Raw genomic sequence first — 27,617 nt, forward strand, 5'->3', positions numbered from 1 at the left:
GTGTGGATTGTCTTCTTTTTGTTTTACAGTTTGGATCGTTGATTGTCATTATAATGGGATCGTTTATTATATGTCCACTCAAGCTGGACTTGCCAAGTGCTTTTCCAGACTCGACTCTCTGGTAGAGAGTCTTGTAGGGCTTGGGAAAGAATGAGGCATGGAGATGTGCCCATCTGGAGGGCGATTCCTCATTTGACAGCTCCACAGCACCTGCCAGGAGGAGCGACTCCTCTCTCTGATGTTGCTACAGGCCCAGGTCGCTCTCGCACCTAAATGCACGAGGACCTGGCTGATCAGTCCCAGCCCTAACCTGGCAGTGCTGAGCCTAGCTGTGAAGCTTTGCTGAGGGAATCTTGGTCACAGCGCCCTCCAGTCCTCCACATCACGGAGAGAGAGAGAGATGAGATGAGAACCTGATGTGTTGAATCCAGGGTTTTGTCTGTTTTTGAATGTATGCTGTGGTACTACTAAATGACTGTGTTCGCACACCGTGAATGCTTTCCTGTGTGTCAGTGCTTGTGATGTGTGTGGAGCTGCAGCTCTGGGACCTCACAAGTCTTTGCCCCTGAATAAAGCTGCTTCTTCTCTGCTGTCTTATTCGCTGCGGTGGTGGCTGCTGTGTTGTATTCTGCAGTTTTGGCTTCTGCGGTGGTGGCTGCTGTGTTGTATTCTGCAGTTTTCTGACTCTCTGTCAACTGCATTCTCATCTGGGCAAAAATGGAAAGCAGCAAAAACTGTGTGGCAGCTTCAGAACACACTTACTCTACAGATTCTGACAGACACTGCTAGTGGTATAGCTGCACGTTGAGAAATCTCATTGGTTTAAAAGGGATTTTACCAAATTATTTTAAATTTGCACCCTTTGAATATCGCATTGCTTACTCCTATAGATTAACCTTGGATGTGCTGTGCACATTTTCTAGTTTCTGATATTGTATAGGTCCTCACGCCAGAAAGGTTTCAGACCAGATTTTTGTAAGTTGGCAGCAGTGTGGAGGAGTGGTCAGGGCTCTGGACTCCAGACCGAAGGGTAATGGGTTCAAATCCCAGGTGGCACGTTGCGCAGACTGCTCTAATAAAATGCCCTCTGTGTAAATGGCCTGGGTTTTCAGGTCATCACTGTAATTGAGAATTTGTTCTCATTTGACCTACGTGTTGCAGTGAAGGAATAAGTGCAGTTTGGCAGAAAATTCAACTTCTGTGCCTTTCAAAACAAATCAGTCGGTGTGCAGAAGGCCATCCTGGACGCTATCAGATCAAGGGGTGTCGTCCTTGTTTAACCTGGCGTCTGCTATTTCTGTTTTCTGTTTTGACAGCTGTGTGGGTCTGTGCACCATCAGGTGTGCCCTGTTCTGACGCTCTGTGACTCTCCTGCTTTCCACTTTTCTCTGTACTTAGAGCTGTCCATTCCATCCTGTCTCCAGAGTGCTGCATGGTCCGAGAGCCCGGCTGGTACTGGTCGCTAGTGTGAAGACCTCTGACCCTCAGCGCTGCCGACTGTCCCCACAAAAAAACCCTCATCCTCCAGTACTCATCTCCCCCGCCCCCTGTCCTGCCCTGTCCATCCCGCCCCATCCTGTGCGGCTCATGACCACAGTGCCGCAGACATGGCATTCTCATCGCGCTTTGCATTCTGGGAGCAAAAGGGAAGTCTTGTTTAATATTCTTTGTGATATAACCAAACACTCTGGCTCTAGGAACTATTATGACAAAAAACAGCTCAGGGAATTCCGGCTCTTTTTTTCCAGTCCTAAATTCAAAATGAGCTTATTCTCGGTGAAGAGCACATTCATTTCCCAAAAGAGATTGAGAATGTGGGGTGTGCAGGTTAAAAACAGTTGGTAAGTTAGGTGCTGTACACTTTATTCAAATTAAAATGCTCAGTTGAAGGTTTCACAAACTTTCTAAAATTATTTGTACCCGCAAGTAATGTTTTTGAGCATAACTGCTCATGGGAGTGTTCTGCTGATGTTTGTGGCGTATGAACATTTATTTTGTCCTGATATTTTATCATACTGAATTTATTCTGCCGAAGCCTTGAAAGTGAAGGAAATAAAAAGGAGAAATGATGAGGGCTGGCAGAAGCCTGGGAGCTGTAATAAGCCGAAAAGATCTGATCTGTGCCGTCTTCTGATTGCAATTCAGGGAGCTCAGCCATAGAGTTCAGTCATCTGCTTATTCATAAGGAGTTTTTTGTAACGCCCAGGTGACAGCTTTTAGGAATGTTTCCATGTTTTGCTGTTGATTGTGATTCTGTGGTCAACTGATTTTTTTTTTTACCACTGTAATGTACTATTCAATTGCTTAAACAGTAAGAACGTAGCAGTGTGTATTCTTGCTCATGCTCCTGGTGCTGTTATCTAAGATGCAAATGCTACTGTGCAGAATAGGGAGATGCTGTCAGTACCTTAAACCCTCTCTGTGAGTCAGAGCAGGCTTCCTTCCTGGGGTACAATCCTTACAGCAACGTCAGCCCTCCTTTCTGCCTGAGCTTTTCTCATCGCTCGGTCCCGTGACTTCACTACCATCACGAGAGCCAACGCGAGCTGAGCTAAGATATCCTGCCTGTTCACTAGTAATGTAGTCACTGCATTACTTTGGCTTATGTTATTAATCATAATAAAATGTATTTTATATAGCGCCGTTAGAAGTAGCTTCTCATTACAGTGCATTATAGTAAGAAGGGAAAGACGTTTACAAGGAGAGGAGATGATTTTAACACAATTTAAAATCACGGATTTAGAATGGAGTTCTAGAATGGAGAATGGAGATACTGGAAGTCCGTGCAGACCTATCGAAATTTCTGACCCAAAAATAGGGAGTGCATTTTAGAGCGTCTTGAAGACCTACTCGCGAATCGATATGGAATTATTTTCTTTCTCGTTTTCTGCTATTATTGGAAAAGACTGCAGGCAGGCCTAGCTGCTGCTGCTGCTCACTCATGACCTTATCTTTGTCCGATGATGTCACATCGCACCTCGCTGCACTTGTTGAGCTGTGTTACAGCAGCTTGGAAGCTGTAGTTAAAAACAAGATGGAGTCGGTAACCGAGTCCGTCAGTCAATAGTGATACAGGTGTGCAGTGTGATCGGGAAACACACCAAATACATGGTGAACGCTTTAGTGAAAGAGTCTTTAGTGAAACTGAAAGGCTGAGCGGAGCCATCTGCACTATCACACCCAGTATTGCAGATATAGAGAATTTCCTGTTCTTAAATAGACATGGTGATTTCAAGACAGGACCGTAAGGGGCCGTTCTTGGTAGAGCTTCGGTGTGATATAAGAATAGTTCATACTGTGTATGGCTTTGCTTTCTGGGGCTGACCTACTTTTCTTGGCTCATGCTGCACCTTTAGGTTAAGGACGAGGACAAGATCGTTCCCAAGAATACGAAAGACAGCGTAAGTGTCAGGAGTGTGTGTGTGTGGCAACCCAAATTTACTAATGTCCTCCAGAGTCTGGGAGAACAGGTCACAGGTTTCATGAGAGCACAGTGTAGCTTCGTGTCTTTGACATTGCTCGCTCTGTCTAATAAGGCCAAGAACCCTGCATCTGCAACATTGCAACAGCACTTAGGATAAAGCTGGAAAGCAAAAAAGTGTCTCTTTTTACATATATAGCGCTGGCAGTACTTCATCACAAGCTTTTGTCAGTTTTCAGTTGAAATTTAAAGCCTGAAAGACGCCGTGTGAATTATGTATCCTGCTTAGCTATCGACATTCTTGAGTTAGGCAATAGAAATTAACAAAAGCAAAATGGACTAAATTACATTTTATTCTGTTTAAAATTGATGGGAATATCACAGATAGCTATACTTGTTAATTATGCTGTAAAAACCTGGAAGCATTTTGTGGTTTGTTGCTTATAATTGCTGCGAACATGGTGCAGTGGTAATTGCAGGAATTAGTTTATTTCCTTCGTCTGTGAGTGCAAATCAACCTACAGTCTGAAGACTATGAATGGCGGGTTTTTAAGATATTTCAATCGGAGTGTAAAGGAAGCCAGGGATCAGATAAATCCCTGTTTTTAGATTCGATGTGGTACTTATGCAGTGAACAGAAACTCTAGCAAACAATAAAACCAGCCCTCCAGATTTTGCATTCCAATATTCTCCTTTGATGCGGACCTAGACACTAAGCCCTGACAAATTGCCCTTAATCTGATACAAGTGTTTGACATTCTGCTGGAAAAGGTTTCCAGAGACTCGCTCTTTTTGTTTCAATGAATAAATTATTATTAATCTCTGTGTAACTAAAAAAAATATGCACTGAGGTCCCTTTGTAGAAGAGGGATTTGGGAGACCTGGGATGTGGATTATGGGTAAAACTGTGTTAATGCTCACTGTTAGACTGTGGTTCTCTGTTTTGAAAGGTTTCTGTAATTTGATAAGGTTATCAGGTGAGAAGCTCTTTCTTAGTTTTCCGTGCTGTAATGTAAGGTACAGATTATAGAGACAACAAGTTTATTCATTTATTTGGTCAAATCTTTTCAGTAATGCTTTAAATCAGGAATTTATAATATGTAACAGATTGCTGATGAAAAAAAATCAAGATGCAGTAAACACTGTTGTAGCCATCCTCACCTATAGCGATGACCCTGAAAGAAATTGGCAGAGTGAGGAAAGGGAATATTTGCTGAAACACTTAATGGGAAGGCACAGAATTCCAGGTCAGACAACTGATTAGTTGCATGACCTCTCAAAACTGAGAGATGCACCCATTTTCCAGTAGCGTGCTTTGAGTGTGAGAGCAGTCATTACTATTGAGTGCAATTTGATATGCTGCTAATGTACTGTGCTTAGTATTTCATGAGTGTGTTAGACGCACTTGTTTAGTAATTTCCTATGTTGTAAGTATGGTAGGGGGAAGAAGAGTTATAGTTGTCGTTGCACAGTATAGAGACTGAGAAGGCCAAGGAGGTTTCAGAGCACTAAAGAGTCCTTTTGGATGCCTGGGCAAAAAAGGATGTTGTGTGTCTTTAATGCTCAGTTTCAGAGCAGCTCTTCAGTGGGTCTGCAGTGCTGAGAGCTGAGAATCAGGGCCCTGCAGTGCAGACGACTTCTCTGTCCTGCACCAGCTGCGCACAGTGGAGTTTCCAGGGCAGAGTGAGGAAGGCAGCTCTGAAGGCACTCCTACATCGAGGAGGATATGGAGGTCTGTTGGAAAGGAGAAACAGTATAATGGAACATCATCACCGGTAAAGAGGGTCACTGATCCACTGTGGAGCAGTCATATTAAGCTCAGTCGCAGTGCAAGAAAGGCCAGATCTTTAAATGAGAAGCATGTCTCTTTTTATTCTGTACCACAAACTTGAGTCTTGGAGGTTGGAGTTCCTTAAGATCTTAAACACAGTTCTTTGCAGTCATCTTACAGCTCCGAAGGTTGTCTGTGCTATTGACGGAGCTGACTTCAGCCAGGAAAAGAGGATCAGCCAGCAGGTAGCATACAGAGAGCAGCATTCGTGCTGCTGTTACTTTTTAAAGGTCAAGCTCTTCGTGAGGACAGCAAGTGCGTTGCACGTGTGGCATGACATTGTTGAAACGGGATGTTGCTGCAGTGCAGTGTGTTACTGTACAGTAAAGATGCTGGGTGGCAGTTCAGTATTCTGTTTCCCAAGGCACCTCTTGTTTCAGTGTGCAGAGCTGTATTACAAAAATACATGGTCATGCAAAGGTTGCTTTATATTAAAATCATTTAATTTTTTAAGTTTAAATTGCTTGCATTGAATCATGCCTTGTGTTAAATACCAGATACAATGATTCACCTCAGTTAAATGCATATAGATAAGTGATTTGGAGAGGTCTAGCACAATAAGCTTATTAATTGAAGTGATTACGGTGGAGTCCTGAAAGTGCTAAGGGATTTGTGTGTTTTCCTTCTATTTTATTTAATGCAATCCAACATTCAATAAATGAAATGGTATTTGCATTTATGTAAAAACGATCAGATAAGCATTTGCAATGCTTCTCCTGGTAGTGGATAAAGCAGTTTAACTCCTAGAGAAATTGTAAAACTTTAACGCCTGAGAGTTTAATTCAAGGCAGAGCTGATATAGCATGGAAGAAGTTTTTCAGAAGATTAGAGCTGCAGAGACACACTCAGAAGGGAAATTGATCTTTGATCCCACTTCTTCCTCTTATTTGAGATAGTCAGACCACTGACAACGTCTTGATCAGCTCTGTGAGAGTCTTTTTGTAAAAAAAAAGCACAGAGCCTGCAGTGTCTTGGATTTCACTTGAGAAAAAGTTCCCAAAAAGATGATAAGCCAAAGTCTCTAGAAATCTGTGACCTGTGAACCAGACCTAGCTTGCTGTACCAGACAGGAACCTCTTTATTGAGCGCTCAGACACTAACCTTTCTGTAGTATTTCCTGTGATTCACACCCGTACTCCGACTGACTGCAGAAGTAATTATGGTAATTATGTCTTACTGGTTAATAATGCATGGATCAGTGTAGCTGTAGAGAAACAGGAATTTCCTCAGTAATTGTGCTTGTTAAAGATAATCTTGGTATGTTACAGTACAGTGAAGAGGAGCTCTCAAATTTTGCAGGCGATGTTTACTGGCTTGTAGCAATGGTGGTGCCATTCCTGCATCTCAGGGGAGAATATGCCATTTTATCTGATTTTATTCAATTTTATTTTGTATTTCTGCTCAACGCATTAACAGAGAATCCTCCTGAGAGAGGTGAGCATCAGCCTATGTCATTTTGCAGTCAGTTTCCTTAATTGAGGGAGGACTGTGGCAGGACAGAATTTTAAAACCCCCTGCGTAGCAATACGTGACTAAGCTCCTCTTTCTCGTCTCAAGTCTTGTTTTGGCCATGGCTGTTGGGACCGTTTCCTGGTGTTGACTGTCTTTTCTCTGTTGCGGTGGTAATGGTGCGTCCCCTGCGTGCAGTCCGACGACACCGCCAGTGCTATGAGTGACCGAACGAGAGCCGCCAAGAGCCCAGAACCGAAAAAAGGTCCGTTCCGACCCGAGTTGCCGGAACAGGCACCCCAGAGGGAGCCTGTGAGAAGCCCCGAGCCTCTCGTGACCAGAGTGTCTTTGAAAAGCCCTGAACCCCCAAGGAACTCCCCATTCAGAAGCCCCGAACCCCCCAAGATCCCCGAACGATTCAAAAGCCCGGAGCCGGCCCCCTCCCCAAAGAGCCCGGAACGCGTGGTCAATGGAGACAGCAAAGCCAATGGGTCGCTCAACGGCCCCCTGTCCGGCAGCCGGCAGGACCTGGCCGAGGACAAGGGGCCGATCCGGAAGAAGGTGGTGAAGGTGATGAAGCGGGTGGTGAGGAGGGTGGTGCCCGGGGAGGAGGAGGGGGCACAGAAAGAGTCTCCCCCAGCCCCGCAGATGGGGAGCGGTCCAGCGGGTCCATCCGGCAAGCCAGCCCCGGCTCCGGAGACCCCGCGGACCCCCCAGAGCGGCGCGGGCGGACCCGGTAAGGCCCCCCCGTTCTTCACCTTCAAACACGACACCATCAAGAAGGAGCCGGCGAAGGACGACCTCTCCGCCGGTCTCGCCAGCCTGATGGGCCGGGCCAGGACCAAGGAACACCGACCCCGTTTCCGCGCCCCCGAGCGCAAAGAGGAGCCCCCGGAGAAGGAGGAGGAGGAGGGGGAGGGGGACGTGCGGAATCCCGAGGAGGAGAAGGCCAAGGCCCCAGTTGAGGAAGTCGAAGACCGGACCGCAGTTCCCTCGTCAGACAAAGACAGTCCTGCCTCCCCCCCGCCCGGCACCTCCCCTCCTCCCCCCGCCTCCGCCTCGGCCTCCCCCCCTCCTGTGCCCCAGCCAGCGCCGCAGACACCGGAGGTACAGAGTGTGGTGGACACTGCCGTGTGCATGGGGTGGAATTCACAGTCACAGCTTGGCGTTTGGATTCAACCAATGATCACCTTAGTAAAGCATGGGTTAGATTTCGTGCAGCATTTTCAGCTTCACCTTTATCCTTCTTTAGGGTGTCGCATGGCTTGTTATTGTCTCTAACCCTTCGTAGTTGTGTATGCAGAGTGGTGTCACTAGGTCGGCAGTCGTGTGCTCAAGTGGACATGTGGTGTTGATTCGTGTTCAGTTCTTGCAAGTATATAAACTGCAGATCCATCTGTTTATATTTTCAAGTATTTCCCTGATAAATGCGACTTCCTGAAAGTAATTGGGCTGTGGGAAATCTCTGTATTATAATGATCATATTTATGTATTTCTTTAGTTTCAAAACACGTGGAGCATTGTTGCACACTCCCCCATCTCCCGCGGCGTGCTTGCTGCTCAGAAGTAAATTCCTTTGCTGCGTTATGACAGCTGGGGTTGCGCTGGGGGGATGAAGTCCTTTCACGTACTGTACTGTTCCCGGTCTTAATGTAGTGGGATTCTGTGCCCATTCCCCCTCATGCCACTGTTTTTTATTTTTAGTTCTGTAAGGCCTGGTCCCGTCAATCCAGGCCTGCTGCATTGTGGGCAGTAAAGCTTTGCTTATTGTGGTGAAACAAAGTGCAATATAAAAGCACTGTCATTCTCAAACAGGGCTGTACTCCAGAGTCCCCAGGAGCTCACTGAAGCCAATAACAACATCTATAATACGTCTTGAATGAATAATGAAAAGAGCTCAGTTTCTGTCAGTGTGGCTCTGATCATGGTGCACAAAGCAGGGAGAATGGCAGGCAAAGCAGACTGTGTAAACTGTTTTTCTCTCTAATCAGGAATGTACAGCATGCTAAACCCCTGCTTTAAATAGGACTTAAGGGTCCGGTTTATTTGAAGAAGAGAGGGGTTTTGCTGTAGTATGAGGGAAGTCTGATGGCTGTGTTTTTCTGTTGTGTTGTGGTTTAATTTAACCCTGGGCATGGACATGTTAACAATACATGTGTTCTGGAGGAGACTAATTGTTCATGGTGGTGATTTCATTAAGGTACAGCTTTCTACTGCTTGAAGGGGCTGTACTGGGACTAACTTTGTGTACTTGGAGCAATTCCAGATTTGCAGTGAAGCAAGTGACTTGGTAAATCAAGTAATTGAGGGGTCATTTGCAACACGATTCAGGGAGACAAAGCCCTGCTTTGGGAACGTCTCTGCACTGCGGTGGGGGGTGTCTGTCAGTAGTGAAGTGCTTGAGTCCTGAGAGAGCTCTCTGCTGTGTCTCTGTGTCCATCCTGTGGTCTGTGGCCTGTTTAAAGGAGAAGGCGGTGTCTCGGGTACCTGCAGCCCCAGCTGGGAAAACATCCTTTTCGGACTCGCTGGGTCAGCGCCGCCCTCCCGTGGCAGAGCAGGTGCGTGTGGCGAAAAGGGTAGCTGACAGGAAGCGATGGGAAAGTACATTTTTTTTAGTTTTAAAAAAATAGATGCTTGTCAACCATCTGATTTTTGGCCCAGGGGTGAGTGTAGCAGTTTCTTTCCAACGGCATACATTCTGCAGATGTTGCACCTCTGACCACACAGTGCGTGAATGAGTACATATTTTCTACTTGAGCAGGGAGCTGCATCAGCATGCGCAGGCTGCAAAGAAGCAGGTAAGAGTTCACTCCGTGCACAAAGATAAAGAAAAGAAGAGAAACACAATGTTTTGGCTGTGGAGCCCTTTTCAGATGTCACTTGCAGCAGTTTCCACACCTGAAACATTGTGTTTTTGTGCTTTTTTTTATCTTTCAGCGCGGAATGGACCTTTACATAATTAGCTAGTGTTCAGAGCCAGAGAGACTGTTCAGTCTGGTTGTGAGCGAGCAGCCTAGTGCCCAGTCTGGGCCAGAAGCAGGCACATAGCAGACAGAGCTGTGCGACTGTAGAGTTGTGAGTACTCAGTGTCTTGATGATCTGACCCCCTCTAGGCCACCCCGCTGACTCCTGCTGAAGAGGCTCAGAAGCGGCTGGAGAGGATCTTCACCTCGTCTGTAATGCCCTTCTCTCTCTTTCCTCCTCTCTGCCTGTCCCTGCCACACTCCTGCTGGCTCTGAAGTCGCACGGTTCCTCCACTAACCACTTCAGTGTGACATCGGCGTGCCCCATGTGTTGTAACCTCCAAGGATAAAAGATTCTTGAGATTTCAGTAAAGATATAAACATACTAGAACCTCCCACACCACTTTTTTTTGTGATGCAGCAGGAGTGTTTTCCAGATGCTCTGGGAGTTGCACTGCCTCACTACTGAGGTGTCTGCTGTTGAATGAGAGGGCACACAGTAGTTCCTGATCTGCACACTGCAGTAGTTGGTACAAAGGAGCAGTGTGTGTGTGTGTGTTGGGGGGCTTCTCGCTGTTTCTCTCCAGGTGGGGTGTAGAGCTCTGCTGCTCAGAGTTGTACAGATGTCAGCATGGCGTCCGTGGCGCCCCTGCGATTAACACTGATCCTCTCCCTGTCTCCGCTCTCTCTCACTGCTGGGACACTCACTCAGATATTAATCCTTTCCTGCTTCCTCATTCGTAACTCATTAACCTCATTCTGTTTTTTCTTCCCTGACTGTTCTCACTCATGTATCTGACAAACAGGAATGTTGTATCTTTTGAACTCCACTGACGCCAATGACCATCTCTGCAATGCAGTGTTACTGTATAGTGTGAGGCATGACTAACCTTCAGTTTCTCCTTCCCCGGTGCACACCTCTATAAAGGTTTACCATGACAAACGTGAACTTTTAAAATGGCTTTGCACTGCATTTTACAATACTGCCTTGGTTCCATTTTTACTTAGTTTTACAATGGTTCCATTGTCTGTTAGTAACATCTGAACACTGCAGGACTATTCCTAGGCATGTGTTTTACAGTGCTAAATCGATGTACCATTTTAATCTGGCAAATGCAAATCCAGGATGATAAAACCGTAGGAAAGAATATTGAAAGCAGGGTATGTTATTGTAGATGTAGAGAGGGTAGAATATGCCGTGGTAAACTTCCAAGGTAAACCTTCATAAGGGCACACACCGAAATTCCGTTTCAGTCTGTTCAGTTAGTCTTTTTATCCTCTGTTCCAGCCTTTTATTTCTTGTTCCTGGGCATGCAGAGCTCAAGGTGATGAGAAATCCAATCAGCGTTCAAATGTGTTTCTCTGGGAGTCACTCACAGCTGAGTGCTTTGCCCTTTGCAGTTACCTACCTCATTGCAGGGCTGTCAGCAAAGAAATAATACCTCTGTGACAAAGAGGCTCACTGCCTCATTTGCGATAGTATCCTGTAGGAGGTGTTGCACCCCACAAAAGGTTTGCTAGACCAGGCCTGCATTACAGAAAGAAGACCTGGAAACGATGCTGCCTGCTAATTGTATTTCTCCTAGAAATGCAGCAATATGCATTTTACCTCCATGTACAATATTTAATTGGGCTGTACTTTGTACTGAATCAGCAGTTTTAAAGATGTCCCCTTTAACTGTAAATAATTAGGACAAACATATTGCAGAATTAATGACAGTGATTTTTGTTAACTTTGCCTCTTTTCTGCGTTTTATTTTCAGCACATCTGCTTTTAATCTTTGTGCTTACACTCCTGGCCCGTGAAGGAAAATGCACGGTTTTTCTTGCGGGTGTCACACTGTTTGTTACAAGCTTGTACAGAGGGTTCAGGTTTTGGGTCAGATTGATTTCTTTTACAACAGATGCACTGCAAGTGCGAAATCCCCACCTCCCATTTGCACAAGTACGTGTTGTGTACCTGTTTCCCTTTTTTTCCTCTTTCACGCATTTCTGTTTCTCATCTCTCCTTCTCTCTCTTCATTGCTTCTTGGCTGCTGCTGTCCCTGTGGCTGTGTGTGCTAGCTGGAGCCCGTGGCCCCTGTCCTCTCCCAGGTACTGTACCCCTCTCGGGACCTCGGCCCCCAAGCCAGCCGGCTCCCTGCAGCCCAAGCCTGCGGCCTGTCCGGAGTGTGCGCTCGTGTGTCGTGCTGGAGTGTAAGCCTGCTTTCCTGGACTAACCCACCCCAGTTCTGCCTGTGTCGGGCCCTCCTGTCTTGAGATCTACCTGTGTAACTCTCCTCTCCCAAACTTCCCCCTGTCTTTACTTACCCTTCCACACAGACCAGTCCCAGACTGACCCCTCTCCCACACTGACAGGTCCCACCTGTAAACCTATCCTTTCCCACACTGACCTATCCCAGACTGACCCCTCTCCCATGCTGACAAGTCCCACCTGTTAACCTATCCTCTCCCACGCTGACCAGTCATAGACTGACCCCTCTCCCACACTGACCAGTCATAGACTGACCCCTCTCCCACACTGACCAGTCCCAGACTGACCCCTCTCCCACGCTGACCAGTCCCAGACTGACCCCTCTCCCACACTGACCAGTCCCAGACTGACCCATCTCCCACACTGACCAGTGCCAGACTGACACATCTCCAGACTGACCTCTTCCACATGCACATTTCTCCAGACTAACCTGTACCAGACTGACATTTCTTTACACTTCATTAATCAACACTGAAACTCTTCTGAATTTGTGTGGAGAACTGCCTGTTGATTTTACCCATCTCAGGAAGAGCCTTTTTTTAGACTTCCCAAGCTTTAGATGGGCAGCTCTAGCCATACTTTACTCTAGAAATCCCAACTGCACACCTCTCCCCAGTTATTTTTCTAGCACCAACTTTCTTTAACCCATCACGTCTACCTTTTCCATCCGTTGTACACTCAATGACAAATGCACCCCCAGCAAGACACTCTTGTGTTCTCCTGTTATGTACTTGTATAATCCTGCAATCCAGTGATTAACCTATTGATCCTTTAACTCTTTTTAAAACTATAATCCAGTCTTGTTCCACCATTTCCTGTGTGTTGGCTCTCCCTTCACTTTATAAACTTTATCTTCTGCTAGGCTTGTGTTTGAAGGGCTTGATATGAATAACACATCATTAAGGCTTTTTTTAATCAGTATTTTTTTCAAAAAAGATCTTACGTTATTTTAAATAAACCTAAAGGAATGTGTTTTCATTAAGGTGTGCTTCGTAGCAGGTACTATACTATATTTATTACTGACATATTGGTCACGTCACAAAATGGTTAGCTAATGACAGACCCTACTAATGCTTATTATTCTGGCATCCGTCTGCCTTCATGATGGGGCAGATGATTCCCCTTTGGAAAAAGTATGCGATGCAAAAGCACTGTGAGCTTCTGGCCCTACGCCGCCCATTTAAATGCTTTTGGAGTGAGTGTGTGTGCGATACAGAGGAGTGTGTGGACCCCTGGGAGCAGTGTCAGCAGTGGACAGTGATTTGTGTGCGTCAGGTGCGAATGCCCAGGCTGCTGCCTAATGACTTTCTCCAGGCCTCCTGTCTCTACGTGTGCCATCTCAGTGTCCATCACACCACATCCACATCACCAGCTCAGACCATCACACAAGCTCTCGGATCACCTCCCTGATGACGCGCCTCCTTATGACTTGCAATAATGCATCTGCTTGTAAAAGATACCCATCTAATTTCTAGTATTTCTAGTAAAATATCAGGTGTCTCTGGATGACACAGGAACTCCTTTGCTTAGCTTTCCTGGTGCCCTTAGGGAGCCTCTCAGAGGAGGTCCTGACATTCAGAGTGGATTAACACAGAAACTTCATTTCCAGGTGAGCTCTTTAAGGCTGCACAGCCCTGCCCTCATGACAGCCGTGCAGCGGGGTGTTAGGGCTCTTCTTGGGTGGTACAGTTCCCACTTGTATCGGGCCTCAGCCTTGAGTCCCAGTTTTCCACCACATCGGTGGAAAAATAATGAACAAAAAGCAGGCTATTGCACTGTATTTCCAGTGATCTTTAAACACTTCACGAGATTGTATTGTTCAGAATGAAGTCCTTAACATAGATGAATAGACATCCCATGTAAACAAGCCATTTAACCCTTTCTTTGTTAGTAGAGTCTGTTTAGTGGGTGTCACTCACCATGGGAGTGGTCTGTAGCGTTGGAGCCTTTGCTGCAGTATGAGAGAGGCTGGGCTGCGGTCTGGCCTCTGAGCCTGTGCAGGGCACTTAGAGTGCCTGATACCTGACTGAAAGCCGTGGTTAATCTCTTAACTCTTGCTTTGCCTCCTCGCCTGCTTCCCACCAGGGTAAGGTAGATGAGGACCCTGCTACTGTCCTTCATGCTGCCCTTGCTGCTGCTGCCAAGCCCGAGGTGTGCCCCTGCCTTGCGTTGACCGTGAGCGAGCCGAGCTTCCCATCTCGAGCCTGCCCCAGCTCCCCGCTCACCCCTGACCCCTGACCCCTGACCCCTGACCCCGGCTCTCCTCGTCCCCTGAGTTCTGTGTGTGGCTGTTGCTCCCAACCCTTCAAACCCATCAATGAGTAGAATACTACTAAAATCACCAAAACAAACAAAAAAAAGAGCTGCACCGACTGGCAAGCAAGATGATATGTCATATTTCTGAAGCGTCCTTTGTGTTTTAAAAAAGTGGTAAACGCTTTTGTAAAAAAGAAACACATGCAATGGAATTTTACAATTCTGCAAGTTTTCGATTACAAATGCAGCAGCGACAAGAATTTTCTTAAGTATTCTACACTGTTTGGTGTTTGCTCTGTTTTTGTGTGGTTCTGTGAGGCAAGTGCACTCCGAGAGTGTTTCGTGGTTTGCAGTGTATTCCTAACCAGACCTCACTTCTGGTTGCATGTCAAAGCTGTTTTTCAGATGTGCTGTAGTTAATATTATTTAAAAGCTTGTTACGCCGCTCGTGAATGAGCACGTATGGTCCTTGAGGGCTGCCAGGGTACTGGGTTTTATTCCAAAGCTAATCTGAATCACTTCATTGACCGAATTATTTGGCTGAAAAGTCAGATTGTCTGTTTTCTTTGCTCTCTTAATCATTTGCCAGTCGAAAAATACCTGTAAAACCTGAAAGAATTTGGCCCTCAAGGACTGAAATTCCGTATCCCTGACCTCTGGCACAGATGTGTTCGAATATGCACAGGACCAGAGGAGCTGGTGTGTGTGTTTTTTGTTTTAAAGTTGCCCGTCTGCCATGAGTGGCTGTTTTATTGACGTGAGCTGTGTATGTTGTAGTGACTAAGTTGGCATGACCTTGTTTTATGACCGACTGCCCTCTTCCTGTGCCCTCGATGTGGGGGCTTACCCCAGTGTCAGGTCGCAAGGCAGCTCAGTGCCCTCATTGTGGACCTGCTCTTCCGTACTAGGGAGGTCTTAAAAGTAGCTCTCAGGCAAAAAGTCATTGGAAGAGACTGCAAGGGAAGGTGCAGAAACGCAGCATGATGCCTTTTACCTGCGGCAAGAGACTCTCATTCAGGTCTTGCCTGTAATAACAGGTTTCACCCACACCTGCTCTGGTCCTCTCCAACAAGATAAAAATGCAGATGAAAACCCACTACATAATCCACACTTACCTCAGAATTACAGCTACTTACACAATGGCCAAACTGCCAGCTGTGTAAGTGCTGTGATTCTTTAAAGTAGCATTAATTACCTCTTTTAACTTCCCAGACAGCAAATGTTTCCCTTAATTCCATTTTTGTAGTCTTAGCAATTTAATTGCAATGGCAGGAGCCTGAGAGAGTGTCTTTCTGTAGCGGTTCAGTTTTGTTTCAGTCTTAACAGCAGCCCAGACTCTTTCCCCCAATTCTTCTAAATACGGAAGGAGAGAGATGGGATTTCCAGTGTAGGGCAGGGGGTGACTTCTGGAGAGGAATGGAAACTTGGAATAGGTGTCCAGTAAAAGGAGAAGCATTCATTACAAATATCGTGCCTGGTCTTTTCCTGTGTATCCTAATCCTAACCACTGGCCAATGAAAGCTTTGCCATTGTTAACATGTTCGTAAACAACAGTTTTACATTGCCAGCTTGTGATTTGCTAATTGAAGCAATTACCACTTTCACTTGTTTGCATTTCATTTATTTACAACGATGGAAAATGGAATGGAAATGAATTACAAAAAGAATGGAAGTAACTTCTGCACAACTGCTGGTGTGTGCAGGTATCTTTGAGTAAAAAGGGCACTAAAGAGTCCTGCTGTCTTTGTGCAAGTTAAGGTGAAGAAGACTAGAGGCTCAGGGTTTGGACAGTAGGAAATGAGTTTTCATTCCTCCTCCCACGTTTATCCCTGAGCGTGTGCTGGGTGTCGGGATGCTGTTGCCCTCTTCTCTCGTGACGGACCCTCGTCTCTGTTCCTGCAGGTGAAGACGGAGGAGCAGATTGTGGCGGAGCAGGCCTGGTATGGCACAGAGAAAGTGTGGCTGGTACACAAGGATGGATTCTCCCTGGGTAATTAATAGCACTGCGGTGCAGCACAGACTGCCATCTCACTGCAGCTGTCTTGCCTTCTTCCACTGACTGGCCAAGTCAAGTTCTCCCAGAGCGCCTGCTCTTCATGGGGGACACCTGGGTTTGTTCAAAAAGGGGGGGCACAGGAGATGGGGTGTTGGTGCAGTTTGGCCCTGCTGGTCTGCAGCAGTCTGATCTTCCATGAAATGTTTACAAAGAAACATGGTGTGCATGAAATTTCAAATTATTCCAGAAGAATGCAAAGAGCCGCAATGCCAAACAGCTCTAGACTAGGCGCAGTTATTTGCCGATTGCCACCTGTGTAACTGCCTCGTTCTCTTCTTTTAGCAACGCTGTTGAAGACGGAGGAGGGCAGTCTTCCGGAAGGAAAAGTGAAGATTAAACTGGAACATGACGGGACGATACTGGACGTGGACGAGGATGACGTGGAGAAGGTCACTTCTGAAATGAAATTAAACGCGATGATGACACATCATCAGAGCTGTCTGACACGCAGCTGTGTGGTGGTCAGGACAGATCTCCAGAGTCACTAAGCTCTGAGGTGTAGTAAACAAACAGGTTACAAAGTCCCTCTAGAGAAGGTGGTGAAATTGCAGGGCAGTGCTGTGAGGCTTTTCTGTGGGATTGCTCAGTTTGGCTCCCTCATCTTGCTGGCATTCTTCCTCTGTTCCTTTTCCTCAGACACGCAGCTGCATGGTCAGTACGCCAGTTTGAATTTATTCTGTGACTTTTGGAGATTCACATGACTTATTGGAAGCAGGAAGACCATGTCTTATAGGACACAGCTCCTGTCTCCTGCTTGGACCCTTGGCTGGGCTCAGCTGACTGGCCTGCAGAAATGCTCACTGATTTTTCAGGGAAGGCGTTGATTAGTGAACAGTGTTCTTCAGTGTTGGTGTCACTGGGGGGAAGAAAAATGCTCCAGTCCAGCCTGTTTGAGGGCTGTGAGAGCTGCTGTGATACAACCTAGTGGGGACTTCAGAATCTCGCAAGTTTCTGCTTGGCAGCTTGACAAACTGAAATGAATAATTTAAGAATCTTATTAATAAACTCTGTGATTCTCTCCGTGGATGTAAAGTTTCTGGTTTTCCTCTTGTTTGATATTTCCCGGCCCCCCCGCTTTGATAACACAAGATCTTTTGAAACGCCAGGCAGTGTGAGTTTAAGAGTCGATACCGCCTGGGCATTCAGGAGCAGTCAGGTGACTTTGACCCTTTCCACCCCCGCATGGTGGTTGCTAACCTTCGCCCCCCCCGCTTTCTCCAACAGGCGAACCCCCCTGCGTATGACAGAGTGGAGGACCTGGCTGCTCTGCTCTACCTCAATGAGTCCAGCGTCATGCACTCCCTGCGCCAGCGCTACGGCGGCAACCTCATCCACACCCACGCTGGGCCCAGCCTGGTGGTCATCAACCCCATCAGCGCCCCCTCCATGTACTCTGAGAAGGTACTGCCTGCTCCACTGTCTGCCAGCCGGTTCGCTCCTCATTCATTACCCAGTGTACAATTATAAGAATTCCTTACCCTTATACAGCGCTTTTCCGGACGCTCCACTCAAAGCGCCCTTACCTTCTCTCCCCTCCTGCCCCACCGACAGGTCATGCACATGTTCAAGGGCTGCCGGAGGGAGGACTCCGCCCCCCACATCTACGCCGTGGCCCAGGCCGCCTACCGCAACCTGCTGACCACCCGGCAGGACCAGTCCGTCGTGCTGCTGGGCAAGAGCGGCAGCGGGAAGACCACCAACTGCCAGCACCTGGTGCAGTACCTGGTCTCCATCGCCGGCAGCACGGGCAAGACCTTCTCCGGTGAGGGCAGCCGCCCAGACGCACGCCCGTGCCCCCAGGCACGACCCACTGCAGGCACCGCCAGGCCAGCATGAGGTTGCCAGCCCACCGTGCTAGATTTGCACTCTTTGCATTTTTCACTGAATAAGCAAAAGTTCAAATCTGACCGTCGTGTGGGAGTGCGAGGTCATGCTGTTCCTGACGGGAACGTGGCGGATCATGCTGGTGCTTCGGCAGGTGGCGCCAGTGGTTGGGGGCTCTGGGATCTTGACCAGGCGGCCCTGGGTTCAGATCCCTGGCAGGCCAGGGGCTTCACCCAGATAGCTCCAGGAAACCCAGCCCGTTAAATTAGTAGTTGAACTGTGTGAGTAAAAAAACATTGGTAGCTCTAGCCTCTTTAAGGTGCTTGGAAAATAACAAACATCTGCCAGATAAAGTCATATTAATAAAAAAGTTTGGGCAGCCTATAAATAATGGAGGGCAACATATAAAAGCACATCTGGATGTTCTTGTTACAGTTTCTGATCTGTGTTTGCATAATGGCTTGTTTAGCTGAGCTTGATAACACCAGGGGTTGAATGACCTCCTTCTTGCTGGTCACCTGAATGATTTTAACCCCTGTCCTCAGGTGTGAAGGAAACATTTCTCTGGCCCCTGCTGCTATGTGCTCTCTTCCTCCAGCGTGGCAGAGTCACTGCGTTTTTTACTGCACAGCAGCCCTTCCTCCTTCACAGATTGAGCCAGTTCCTTACAGACCGGAGCTCTGTGCTCCTAGCTGTTCGAATCAGGGCTCAGCTGCCTGACTGATCGCCACACGCAGAGCTGTGTTTGATTTCTGTAAATTTAGCAATCATCGCTGTGGCGATGCAGCTTTCCAAGGGGATGGGGAGAAGCCCGTAAAAGCGCCAGCTCATCGATCGGGTGCTTCTGTCATTGAAGAGCAGTGATGAATGAGTGGCTGGTAATGACTTGCAGAGGAGTGCTCAGATAATTAGCTGTGCTTATCAAAGTGTTTCAGTAGTTTTTAACTTTTAATTTGCTAATGAAATTGGCGGCAGTGATCAACTGTGCCATTAAGTGATGTGTTGTTATCTGTGTTTGCAAAGGAAACGGCTGACTGTGGGCATGAGCTCTGAGGTAGTGAAACCTAAACAGCTCTGTCAGTGGTCTGTCTGTGATTAACACTGAACACCAAGGTGTGAAACTGGAAGAAGTAATAAAAATAACATGACTGTGAAGAATGACCTGTTTCTGGGAAATGGAGTTTATTCCTGTTTCCTGTGTCTAGTTTTCATAAACATGTACGGTGTAAAAAATACCTTCCAGGCACACAATATTTAGAAGATGACATATAGTGTAGACATATGCATTATTTGCTCAAATTAATAAAAATTGTAACCGAAACAAAAACTGAAAATCTTGTGTAGGTTTTGAGCACTGAATTGAAGTATGTGTGAACTTTTTTTTTTAATCACGAAGTCAATTCAGAACTGCCCCAACCCCCTCCCTGGTTTTCAGTATGTGCACTTGTGCTGTATAGCACTGGTCCGATGTGTGTTCCTTGCTTCACCTGTCCAGGTTTTGCAGGAGCTACACTCACCAAAATCTGCACCTCTGCACGCACAGTTCTCACAGAGGAACTCCAAACTGCATTAGATTTGCACAGCTGTATCATAGACTTCCTTGCAGTCTCAGTAGAGGTACATCAGCTGATGCCCTTCCGCAGGGCCTGGACTACACCGTTGCAGATCTCACAGCCAAAAGAGGCTTGCAAATTAAAAGATGCCCTAAAGTTTGATATTTATCATGCGTCACTAACTTGTAACTACTTCCTCACTGATCACAGTGGGAAGTGCACCATGCTAAAGAGAGGTCTGGATTCCTTGCTGCACAAAATATGTCTCGCTAATGTCCGATGCCTTTCCAGCGGAGAAGTGGCAGGCGGTCTACACCATCCTGGAAGCCTTTGGGAACAGCGCCACCACCATGAACAGCAACGCCAGCCGCTTCTCGCAGATCGTGTCACTGGACTTTGACCAGGCTGGCCAGGTGGCATCGGCGTCCATCCAGGTACTGTGAGAGCCTAGAGGACACGCCCAGTACCCTGGGCAATCCAGTGCAGAAACTGCCCGGCCCTGCACACACTGTGGGCATAACCCATGAGGTGCCCATCTTTCTTACAATGTTTTTTTAACTTGAAATTGGTGATCGTTTCAAAGACACCACTGACTGAATTTGAGTTTTATCAGAAAGGCAGAGCAGATGGCGTGGTGGTCAGTGCTGTGGCCTCACGGCTCTTGGATTCTGGGTTTGATTTTGAACTGGGGATTCTTCAGTAAGAATTTTGCAGTTCTCTCCCCCCCCCACACACACACACACATTCAAACGTGTTTTTTCCAGGGATCTGCCCCCTTCCAAAGACATGCTGGCATGCTGGCTTAATCAATGTCTCTAAATTGTCTCTTTGTGTCTGAATGTGCCTTGTGATGGACTGGCATTCCACTTAGGATGTCCCCTGTACTTCCGGGACAGGCTGTGGATTGCCAGGAGAGTGAAGTTGTGCCCTCTCTAAAACTCACCTGGCTGCTGAGTGATTAAGACCTATTGGAGCACACCGAATTGTGTGGCCTCACCCACAGTTGTGCCTGTAATTGCTCCAATGAGTGCCACCTGAAACGGCTTACCAGCCCCTGCTTGAGAGGGGGTAAAGGTGTAACTGGGTGCTGACTGGGTGCCCTTGCCTTCACTCAGACCATGCTGCTGGAGAAGCTCAGAGTGGCCAAGCGGCCCGAGGGAGAGTCCACTTTCAATGTCTTCTACTACATGATGGCCGGAGCCGACAGCTCTCTCAGGTACCCGACTGCTTGTATTTTTACAGAAATGATTTGATCTGTGCTTTATTTTTGTGTTTTTCATAGGTGGAACTGATTGTTCTGCCAGCCTATACTGTATGCTTCTTCGTGTTTGTCCAAAGTATTAGGCTAGTCGTTACCAAGTCCTAACAATAGGTAAATCTAAATCATGTGACAAATAACATTCATTTTACTTTGTCATTATTTATTAAACAAGAAAATCAGCAAACATTCAGGAGTCTTGTGAGACAAAGTGCACCCTTACTGCTTCCATATCAGCTAAGAAGGTAATTAGAAATAGGTGCTGCAAAACAAGTGCACATGATTAGTGAATAACTCAGGAAGTGCTTTCACCTGTACATAAAATCAGAAACTTTGTTTGGTCATGCCTAGGTGAAATATCTGTGATAAAGAATCATTCTAGTGAGAGAGACCAGATGACACAGTGGACAAACAACTGGCTCAGTGCGGTGTCATTCAGTGCCTTTTCCATTGCCTGTCTACACCCAGGGGGTTAAGCTGTTCGCTAGCTGAGAACTGGAGTACTCGGTGCCCCCTGACTCCCTCATGTGCAGTTCACCCCCCCCCACCAGGCGAGGGCAGGGTTGCTGAGAACCCGCGGGGGCTTGTCAGCTGGCTTTGCTGGCCGTCTGCGTTGATCCCCCTCCTTGAGCTGCCGTGCATCAGGCCCCGCAGTAACGGTGCAGCGCGACACCTAGAAAGGGCAGGACGCCATTTTCACGATCGTTTTCCGTTTCTCCCACAGGACTGAGCTGCACTTCAACCACTTCGCCGAGAACAGCGCTTTCGGGATTGTCCCCCACTCCAAGGTACGGAGTCCTGCCAGCCCTGGGCAGTGGCTGTGTGCAAGGCATTGAAACAAAGGGCTGTTTTATAAAGCCTCACACAGCCACCTCCTGTTAAAATAGTCTTGGGAAATGTGAAACCGAGATGGAGGCTAGTTCCCGCTACACTCTGTCCTGTGGCGTTTCGATAGCCAAGCCCACTCTGGTGCAGTCGTTCTAATGTTTTCTGTTTAATGAATGGAAGAAGACGTCTTTTTCGGAACTGGGCTGGTAAGTTGTTATGCGGGAGCTGTCTCTGTCTTCCAGCTGGCAGCTCTGCATCCTACATGTTTGAGAAATGCCTTGCCCTGCCCCTGCGCAGTGGCGCAGACTGCCACACATGAGGCAGCGCTCTCCGAGGCCAGACAGCAGAGCTGTCAGGCTTGGTTAATGAACTTCACCGGGGGACGGAGTTAAGCTACATTCGACTGAAATGATCATGCATCCCGTCCTCCTCTGAATTTCAAATAGCTTGTTTTTCATATGTAAGTGTGCTTGTCTGTGGCGTTGGAAAAGATGCCTTTGCAAGTTTAAAACCAACCGGGAAAAAAAAAAACCCACAGACGCACAAAAACGGTTAATTTCCATAATCATGCTTTCATAGCCTGAAGATAAACAGAAGGCATCCCAGCAGTTCACTAAGCTGCAAGCTGCGATGAAAGTCCTCGGGATTTCGTCAGAGGAGCAGAAAGCCTTCTGGCTCGTCCTGGGAGCAATCTACCACTTAGGGGCAGCTGGTGCCACCAAAGGTAAGAGCCTCTCATCTCGTGTGGCCCTGTCTCCTGGAGGGAAGATGAGAGAGCAGGAGAGCTGCAGGTGCTCCTGTGATAGGAGCCTGTGTCGCAGCACGCCAGACAGACAAGGCTGTTGTTCTGATTAATGTGCTGTGTCCCGAGATACGCTGCCTTTCAGCCCCGCGCCAGGGTATTTTGGAAGTGGGCAGGCTCTTTAAAAATGGAACAGCAAACAATCTGAAATTCTTTCAAGAAAATAAAAAGTAGATAAATTCGTACACCTACACCATCAGCTTGTATATTTCTTTAAATAAGTGCTCCAATTACCTTGCAAATGTTTTTAGCTTTTTTTTTTGGACAAGGTTGTGAGTTCTAATGATGAGACTCAGGCACACTGCCTCTTTATCTAGGGAGAGCAGTACTTCTCCGTGCTGTGGATGTGTTCTGATCCCATTGTAATACTGTCGATGGCTCTCTGTGGCTAATTGGGAGTGGTGTTTTCACAGGCACACAAGTGGTTAGGAGGAGGAAGAGATCTGATTAACAATTTGTGCTTTTCCTGCTGTTAGCAAAGTACTGACCCAAAAAGCACACTGTGTTCATTATTGCAAGGTACTCTTTAAATGTCAGGTCACTCAAGGCTTAGTAATCTGTGTGCTCAAACCACTGACCCCACCAAAATGGTCTAACTGCAAGATAAATATGGTTTTAAGTTAAGTGAAATGATGTTCTTTCCAATTATCTTTTTTAAAAAGCCTCCCTGAGGTGTATTGATTTAAATTTAAATAAGATACTAACAAATACAGATTTAATCAATTACTGTATGTGTGTGTGTGTGGGGGGGGAAACACAAAGAAAACATTAGTCCTTCCTCCTTTAGGAGGAGAAAACCACCTTGAAGCTCTTTTAATTTGTTAGAGTGGCCAGGTTATAGATCTGTGTGGCTGGGTTTTGGCTCAGCAGCAGCTTGTGAATGAGGAGAGAGATTTCTTCTGTTCTAATGAAGATGGATGTCTCCCCACTAGGAATGTTTATTCATAGCCTCTAATATTGCCTTTCCTGCAGTTTCGGTCGTAGACGGATTCGGTAATGAACTTTTTAATCATTCGGTTCCAGACTATTCTGTCTTGGCATTTTTTTTCCCACCATTGTCTGTGTGTTTCATGAGGGAACTCTGTGGAACAGCGGCTTCTTGAAACAGCCCCTGTCAGTCAGCTCAGCACAGTCCCCTGCTACAAAGGGCTGCTCGTTGTCACTCGCACCTGAACAAATTCACCACACTCGGCTTACTGTATATGGTTCAACCTTCAAAGCCTTTTGCTCCAGTGCAAAGTTTGTCCCATTTTTTTCTTTGCAGACATATCCTAGCAGGTGTTTTCCCCAGGATTATGGGAAAATATTTATATTCTAGACTTTTCAACCTTTTAACCTTGCAAGCTTACTGTAGTGGCATAGGGGGTAAACCTGCTGCCTCACAGCTCTTGGGTCACAGGGTTCAATTCCAGCAATTCCGGGGTATCTTCTGTGTGGAATTTGCATGTTCTTCCCATGTGCCTGTTGGGTTTTTATCCAGGTGCTATAGTTTCTTCCCTCCTCTAATTTGTGCCTGTGCTGTGTGATGGACTGCGGTCTCTTTCAGGTTGTAGTTCCACAGTTCTGTAGTTCTGGAATACTGTGACCCTTGCCAGGATTAAATGGCTTGCTGACAATGGATGACGATGGCAAATGGGGACTCAGGTTTGCTCTGGTGCAAAAAAGTTTAGAAAATCAGTGTCTATACTAAAGAAACAAGAGACTTTGGGTGTAGTACATGCTGCATTCATTGACCTCACAGCTTGCAGTCGTGGAAGCTGTGCTAGCATATAGAATACATATACATACACAAATAAACACATTGCATGTGCACAAAGATGCATGCATATATCTATATATATCCACCCTATCCCTCTCAGTTAGTTGTCAATGAAATGGGCACTGTAAGATAACCTGTAACAAGTAAAGACTTTTACACCACAGAATTCTCTTTTCCTTTTGCAGCTCTGTGCGCTGTATCAAACAGTTACTTGCTATTACGTGTGCCTGATGTACTGTACTTCTTGTGTATCTTGCCAGCATCTTTAGCTTATTTGAGACTTTGTAGCATTTTTCCATCAGGCCTTGGATACTAAGTCACACCACTAGGGGACAGCAATGGTCTGCTGTGTTGTTACCGGAGGGATAAAATGCTGTTTTCTTCTGCGGGAAGTTTAGTGCTCTGTTCAGCTGCAGTTAAGATTCTGTATCGAACACAGGATCACAGAACTTTGAGCAAAGTTTGTACTTTATATTGACCCTTAATTCATTCAGTCTGTAGAGAAGTGACACTAGTGTACTTGTCATAAGTTGTATTGTTTCTTCTGTCTGCTGAAAGCATGCCCCACTTCACCTGCTTCTCTTAGGTGTGATTTTGTGAGCATTTTCAGTGCATGGCATTGTGTTCTACGTACAGAATGCAGTTTATAACTTGTCCAGACTAGCACCCTGCGTGTCTGTTTGATGTAGATGAATGACAGCCGTGGTATTTTGGTATTATTCTAACAACCTCTTTTTGCTTGCATGTTGCATGCTGCTCCGTTACAATGCAGAGGCAGACGAAGGTAAATCTTATTCCTTGTTTGTGTTTTATATTATCATTTATAACCAGACGTTTGGCCTTTTGATTTTTTTTTTGTTCTTTCATCCTGTTCAGAAACACTTTCCATGGCTTCCTAAGGCAGTGGCTGTCACTGTCTCCCATGTAGATAAAACTGCAAGATCGCAATGTTAAAATTTAAAGCCGGCTCTTTGATGTCGGAAATCTTATTTACATTCATTTTCCTGCTAATTCTGTTGGACCCCAAGCAGAAATGAAAGCTTGTCCTTTAACAGATAGTTTATTTTTAACAATTAATTATATAGACCCAAGGGAAATACTTTCCTTTTTTATTTTTTTATTCTACACTTGCTCTTCCAATTATTTTTGTGCTCCTTTTCCAAATATGTTATATGAATATGAATTGAAAATTCCAGTTCTAAACCCCTGGAATCAAATCACTTGAGGTCTTGCGACTACTTTATACCTAAATATGTTCCCCTTACAGAAAGTGTTGTATCATTAACCTTTTAATACTAAATACTAAATTGTTTCTGGCTTTCTAAGAAATTGTATTGTTTCAATATAGCAAAGAACACTCATTGCGTGTGAGCTTTGTGTAAATATTTAACGATCAGTGCCGTATCTTTATCTTGTTTATGGTTTGCAATGTAGTTTACTCTCCATTTACCATTTTCCATGGCTTTGCAATTTCACTATGCATTTGCTCTTGTGGGGGGTTTCATATGTTAATGAACTGACATTGCCCGGTGTTGGTGTGCACTTGGCAGCTGGCCGGAGACAGTTTGCGCGCCACGAGTGGGCACAGAAGGCCGCCTATCTCTTGGGCTGCACCCTGGAGGAGCTCTCCTCCGCCATCTTCAAACACCAGCCCAAGGGCGCCCTCCAGAGGTCCACCTCCTTCCGCCAGGGGTCCGACGACTTGGGCTCGGGAGACGGCTCAGGTAGGAAACGGAGCGTGCTCACACCCACAGTGCAGTCGGCGCCCCGCCAGATGAATGTGTGACCTTTCGAAAGACGACCTACATGTAGGAAGGTGCCAAGCCTGCATGAGTGACTTTGTGTTAGACACATGCGAGATGCACTGTGTTGTTAAAGGAGAAGTATCAGATTTTGCTAGCATGGAGTCATGGTCATGACTTGTGCACTAGGGCAGTGTGTCACCTGCCAGCGCGCCAGTGTGTTCCCTTCACAGCTGGGTGTGTTATAGTATTAGATCGCTGCCTAAAGACAGGGATAGACACACTGTGTGCAGCTGCTCTAGCCCCTACGTTAACAGAGATTCTCGTTTCTTGAATAAAATATGAATTTCTATTTTGTCTACAAGTACTACAGCAGTAATTTGAGTCGTGTCCTTCCCTTGGGAGTCATTTTGCATTTTCATCTGTTGTCTGCAGCATGTGATCTTCCCAGTGTTGCTTGTGATCATTTCATATTTGTCCCGGAATTATGTTTCTCTCCCCCCAGGACCCAAAATAACAGCGCTGGAGTGTTTGGAGGCCATGGTGTCAGGCCTGTACTCGGAGCTCTTCACTCTCCTCATTTCACTTGTCAACCGGTCAGTGAGCAGTTGCTTTTTTTCCCCCCGTTAAAGTGGTATTTTGTTCTTCCGCTGTGTGCTCAGGAGGCTCTGAAGATAGAAAAACCAAAACCGGCGATCTCATGCTTGGGTTAAGAAAAGTCTTAATTTCCCTCTGTTTCATATAACTTGCGAACGGCACAGTTTCTCTTGTTTGGCACTAGCTGACTTTTATTATGTTCCCGATAACCTCAGGGAATATCTAAACTCCTTTCCGAAGTATATAAATCGCGGAACATCTTTCTTCATTTCCTGTTTCCCAGACGTTTTTATTAGTCCTATTGCATCTGTGTGCTGAATGTGCGTTTATATATATATATGAGTGCCATCTTAGGCGAAGCGGTGAAATGGAAATTTTAGTCATTATCCCCAAGGATGTCCTTTTTTCTTGCCGTCTTATGTAAATGTTGATGTCATGATCGCAATCGTCTCCCCGTCTCCCCCTCCGCCGCCTTGCTTCTTACTCGTCTCTCGGCGTCTCTGCCCCTGCTCTCTCAGAGCCCTGAAGTCCACTCAGCACTCCCTGTGCTCGGTGATGATCGTGGACACCCCCGGCTTCCAGAACCCCCGGCTGGCCAAGCAGGAGCGCGGCGCCACCTTCGAGGAGCTCTGCCACAACTACGCCCAGGAGCGGCTGCAGACGCTGTTCCACGAGCGCACGTTCGTCCAGGAGATGGAGCGATACAAGGAGGTATCGGCTGCCCGCTGCCCTGCCGTTTTCAGGTTCCCCTGGAGGTTAAATCCCGATCTGGGACTTGAGGAAAGGGAGTTTGCTCCTTCCTGGGTCTAGGCTAATTATGCTAGATTCCCTGAGCCATGTGGGCTCACTAGTGAAGCACAATGGAACGCTCTTTCTCACAATAGAGCTTTAGTGCTGTTGGAGTCTGTCTCCTACGCACAGCTGTCACTGCCTGCCCTGGTGTGGCAATGGCCCATTGTGATGATGTGCCCCACCGTTAGACAAATAGAATGGGCACCAGGTCAAAGAGGCCCGGAGGACGTTC

The 27,617-nt window shown here is 46.6% G+C and overlaps 1 protein-coding gene across 32 annotated transcripts in view; it reads left to right on the forward strand.

Moving 5' to 3' along the window:
* myo18ab (myosin XVIIIA b) overlaps positions 1-27,617 on the forward strand; it is a 119,343-nt gene that overhangs the window by 40,792 nt on the left and 50,934 nt on the right. For 4 of the 32 annotated variants that reach the window (XM_069184273.1, XM_069184245.1, XM_069184243.1 and 1 more), the window contains exons 2-19: positions 1,399-1,644; positions 3,355-3,401; positions 6,900-7,808; positions 9,167-9,259; positions 9,815-9,877; positions 11,729-11,860; positions 14,004-14,069; positions 16,077-16,164; positions 16,513-16,619; positions 17,455-17,631; positions 17,782-17,992; positions 19,899-20,041; positions 20,723-20,823; positions 21,590-21,653; positions 22,273-22,417; positions 25,805-25,978; positions 26,502-26,592; positions 27,112-27,304. In XM_069184273.1, the coding sequence (XP_069040374.1) occupies positions 1,608-1,644; positions 3,355-3,401; positions 6,900-7,808; positions 9,167-9,259; positions 9,815-9,877; positions 11,729-11,860; positions 14,004-14,069; positions 16,077-16,164; positions 16,513-16,619; positions 17,455-17,631; positions 17,782-17,992; positions 19,899-20,041; positions 20,723-20,823; positions 21,590-21,653; positions 22,273-22,417; positions 25,805-25,978; positions 26,502-26,592; positions 27,112-27,304 (2,841 nt within the window). In that variant the 5' untranslated portion in view covers positions 1,399-1,607. Of the gene's footprint in view, positions 1-1,398; positions 1,645-3,354; positions 3,402-6,899; positions 7,809-9,166; positions 9,260-9,814; positions 9,878-11,728; positions 11,861-14,003; positions 14,094-16,076; positions 16,165-16,512; positions 16,620-17,454; positions 17,632-17,781; positions 17,993-19,898; positions 20,042-20,722; positions 20,824-21,589; positions 21,654-22,272; positions 22,418-25,804; positions 25,979-26,501; positions 26,593-27,111; positions 27,305-27,617 lie in introns of all 32 variants that reach the window. The other 28 variants (XM_069184269.1, XM_069184275.1, XM_069184274.1 and 25 more) reach the window with 24 other exon arrangements.

The sequence above is a fragment of the Lepisosteus oculatus genome, chromosome 26 (genome assembly GCF_040954835.1).
Source record: "Lepisosteus oculatus isolate fLepOcu1 chromosome 26, fLepOcu1.hap2, whole genome shotgun sequence".
Classification (NCBI taxonomy): Eukaryota; Metazoa; Chordata; class Actinopteri; order Semionotiformes; family Lepisosteidae; genus Lepisosteus; species Lepisosteus oculatus.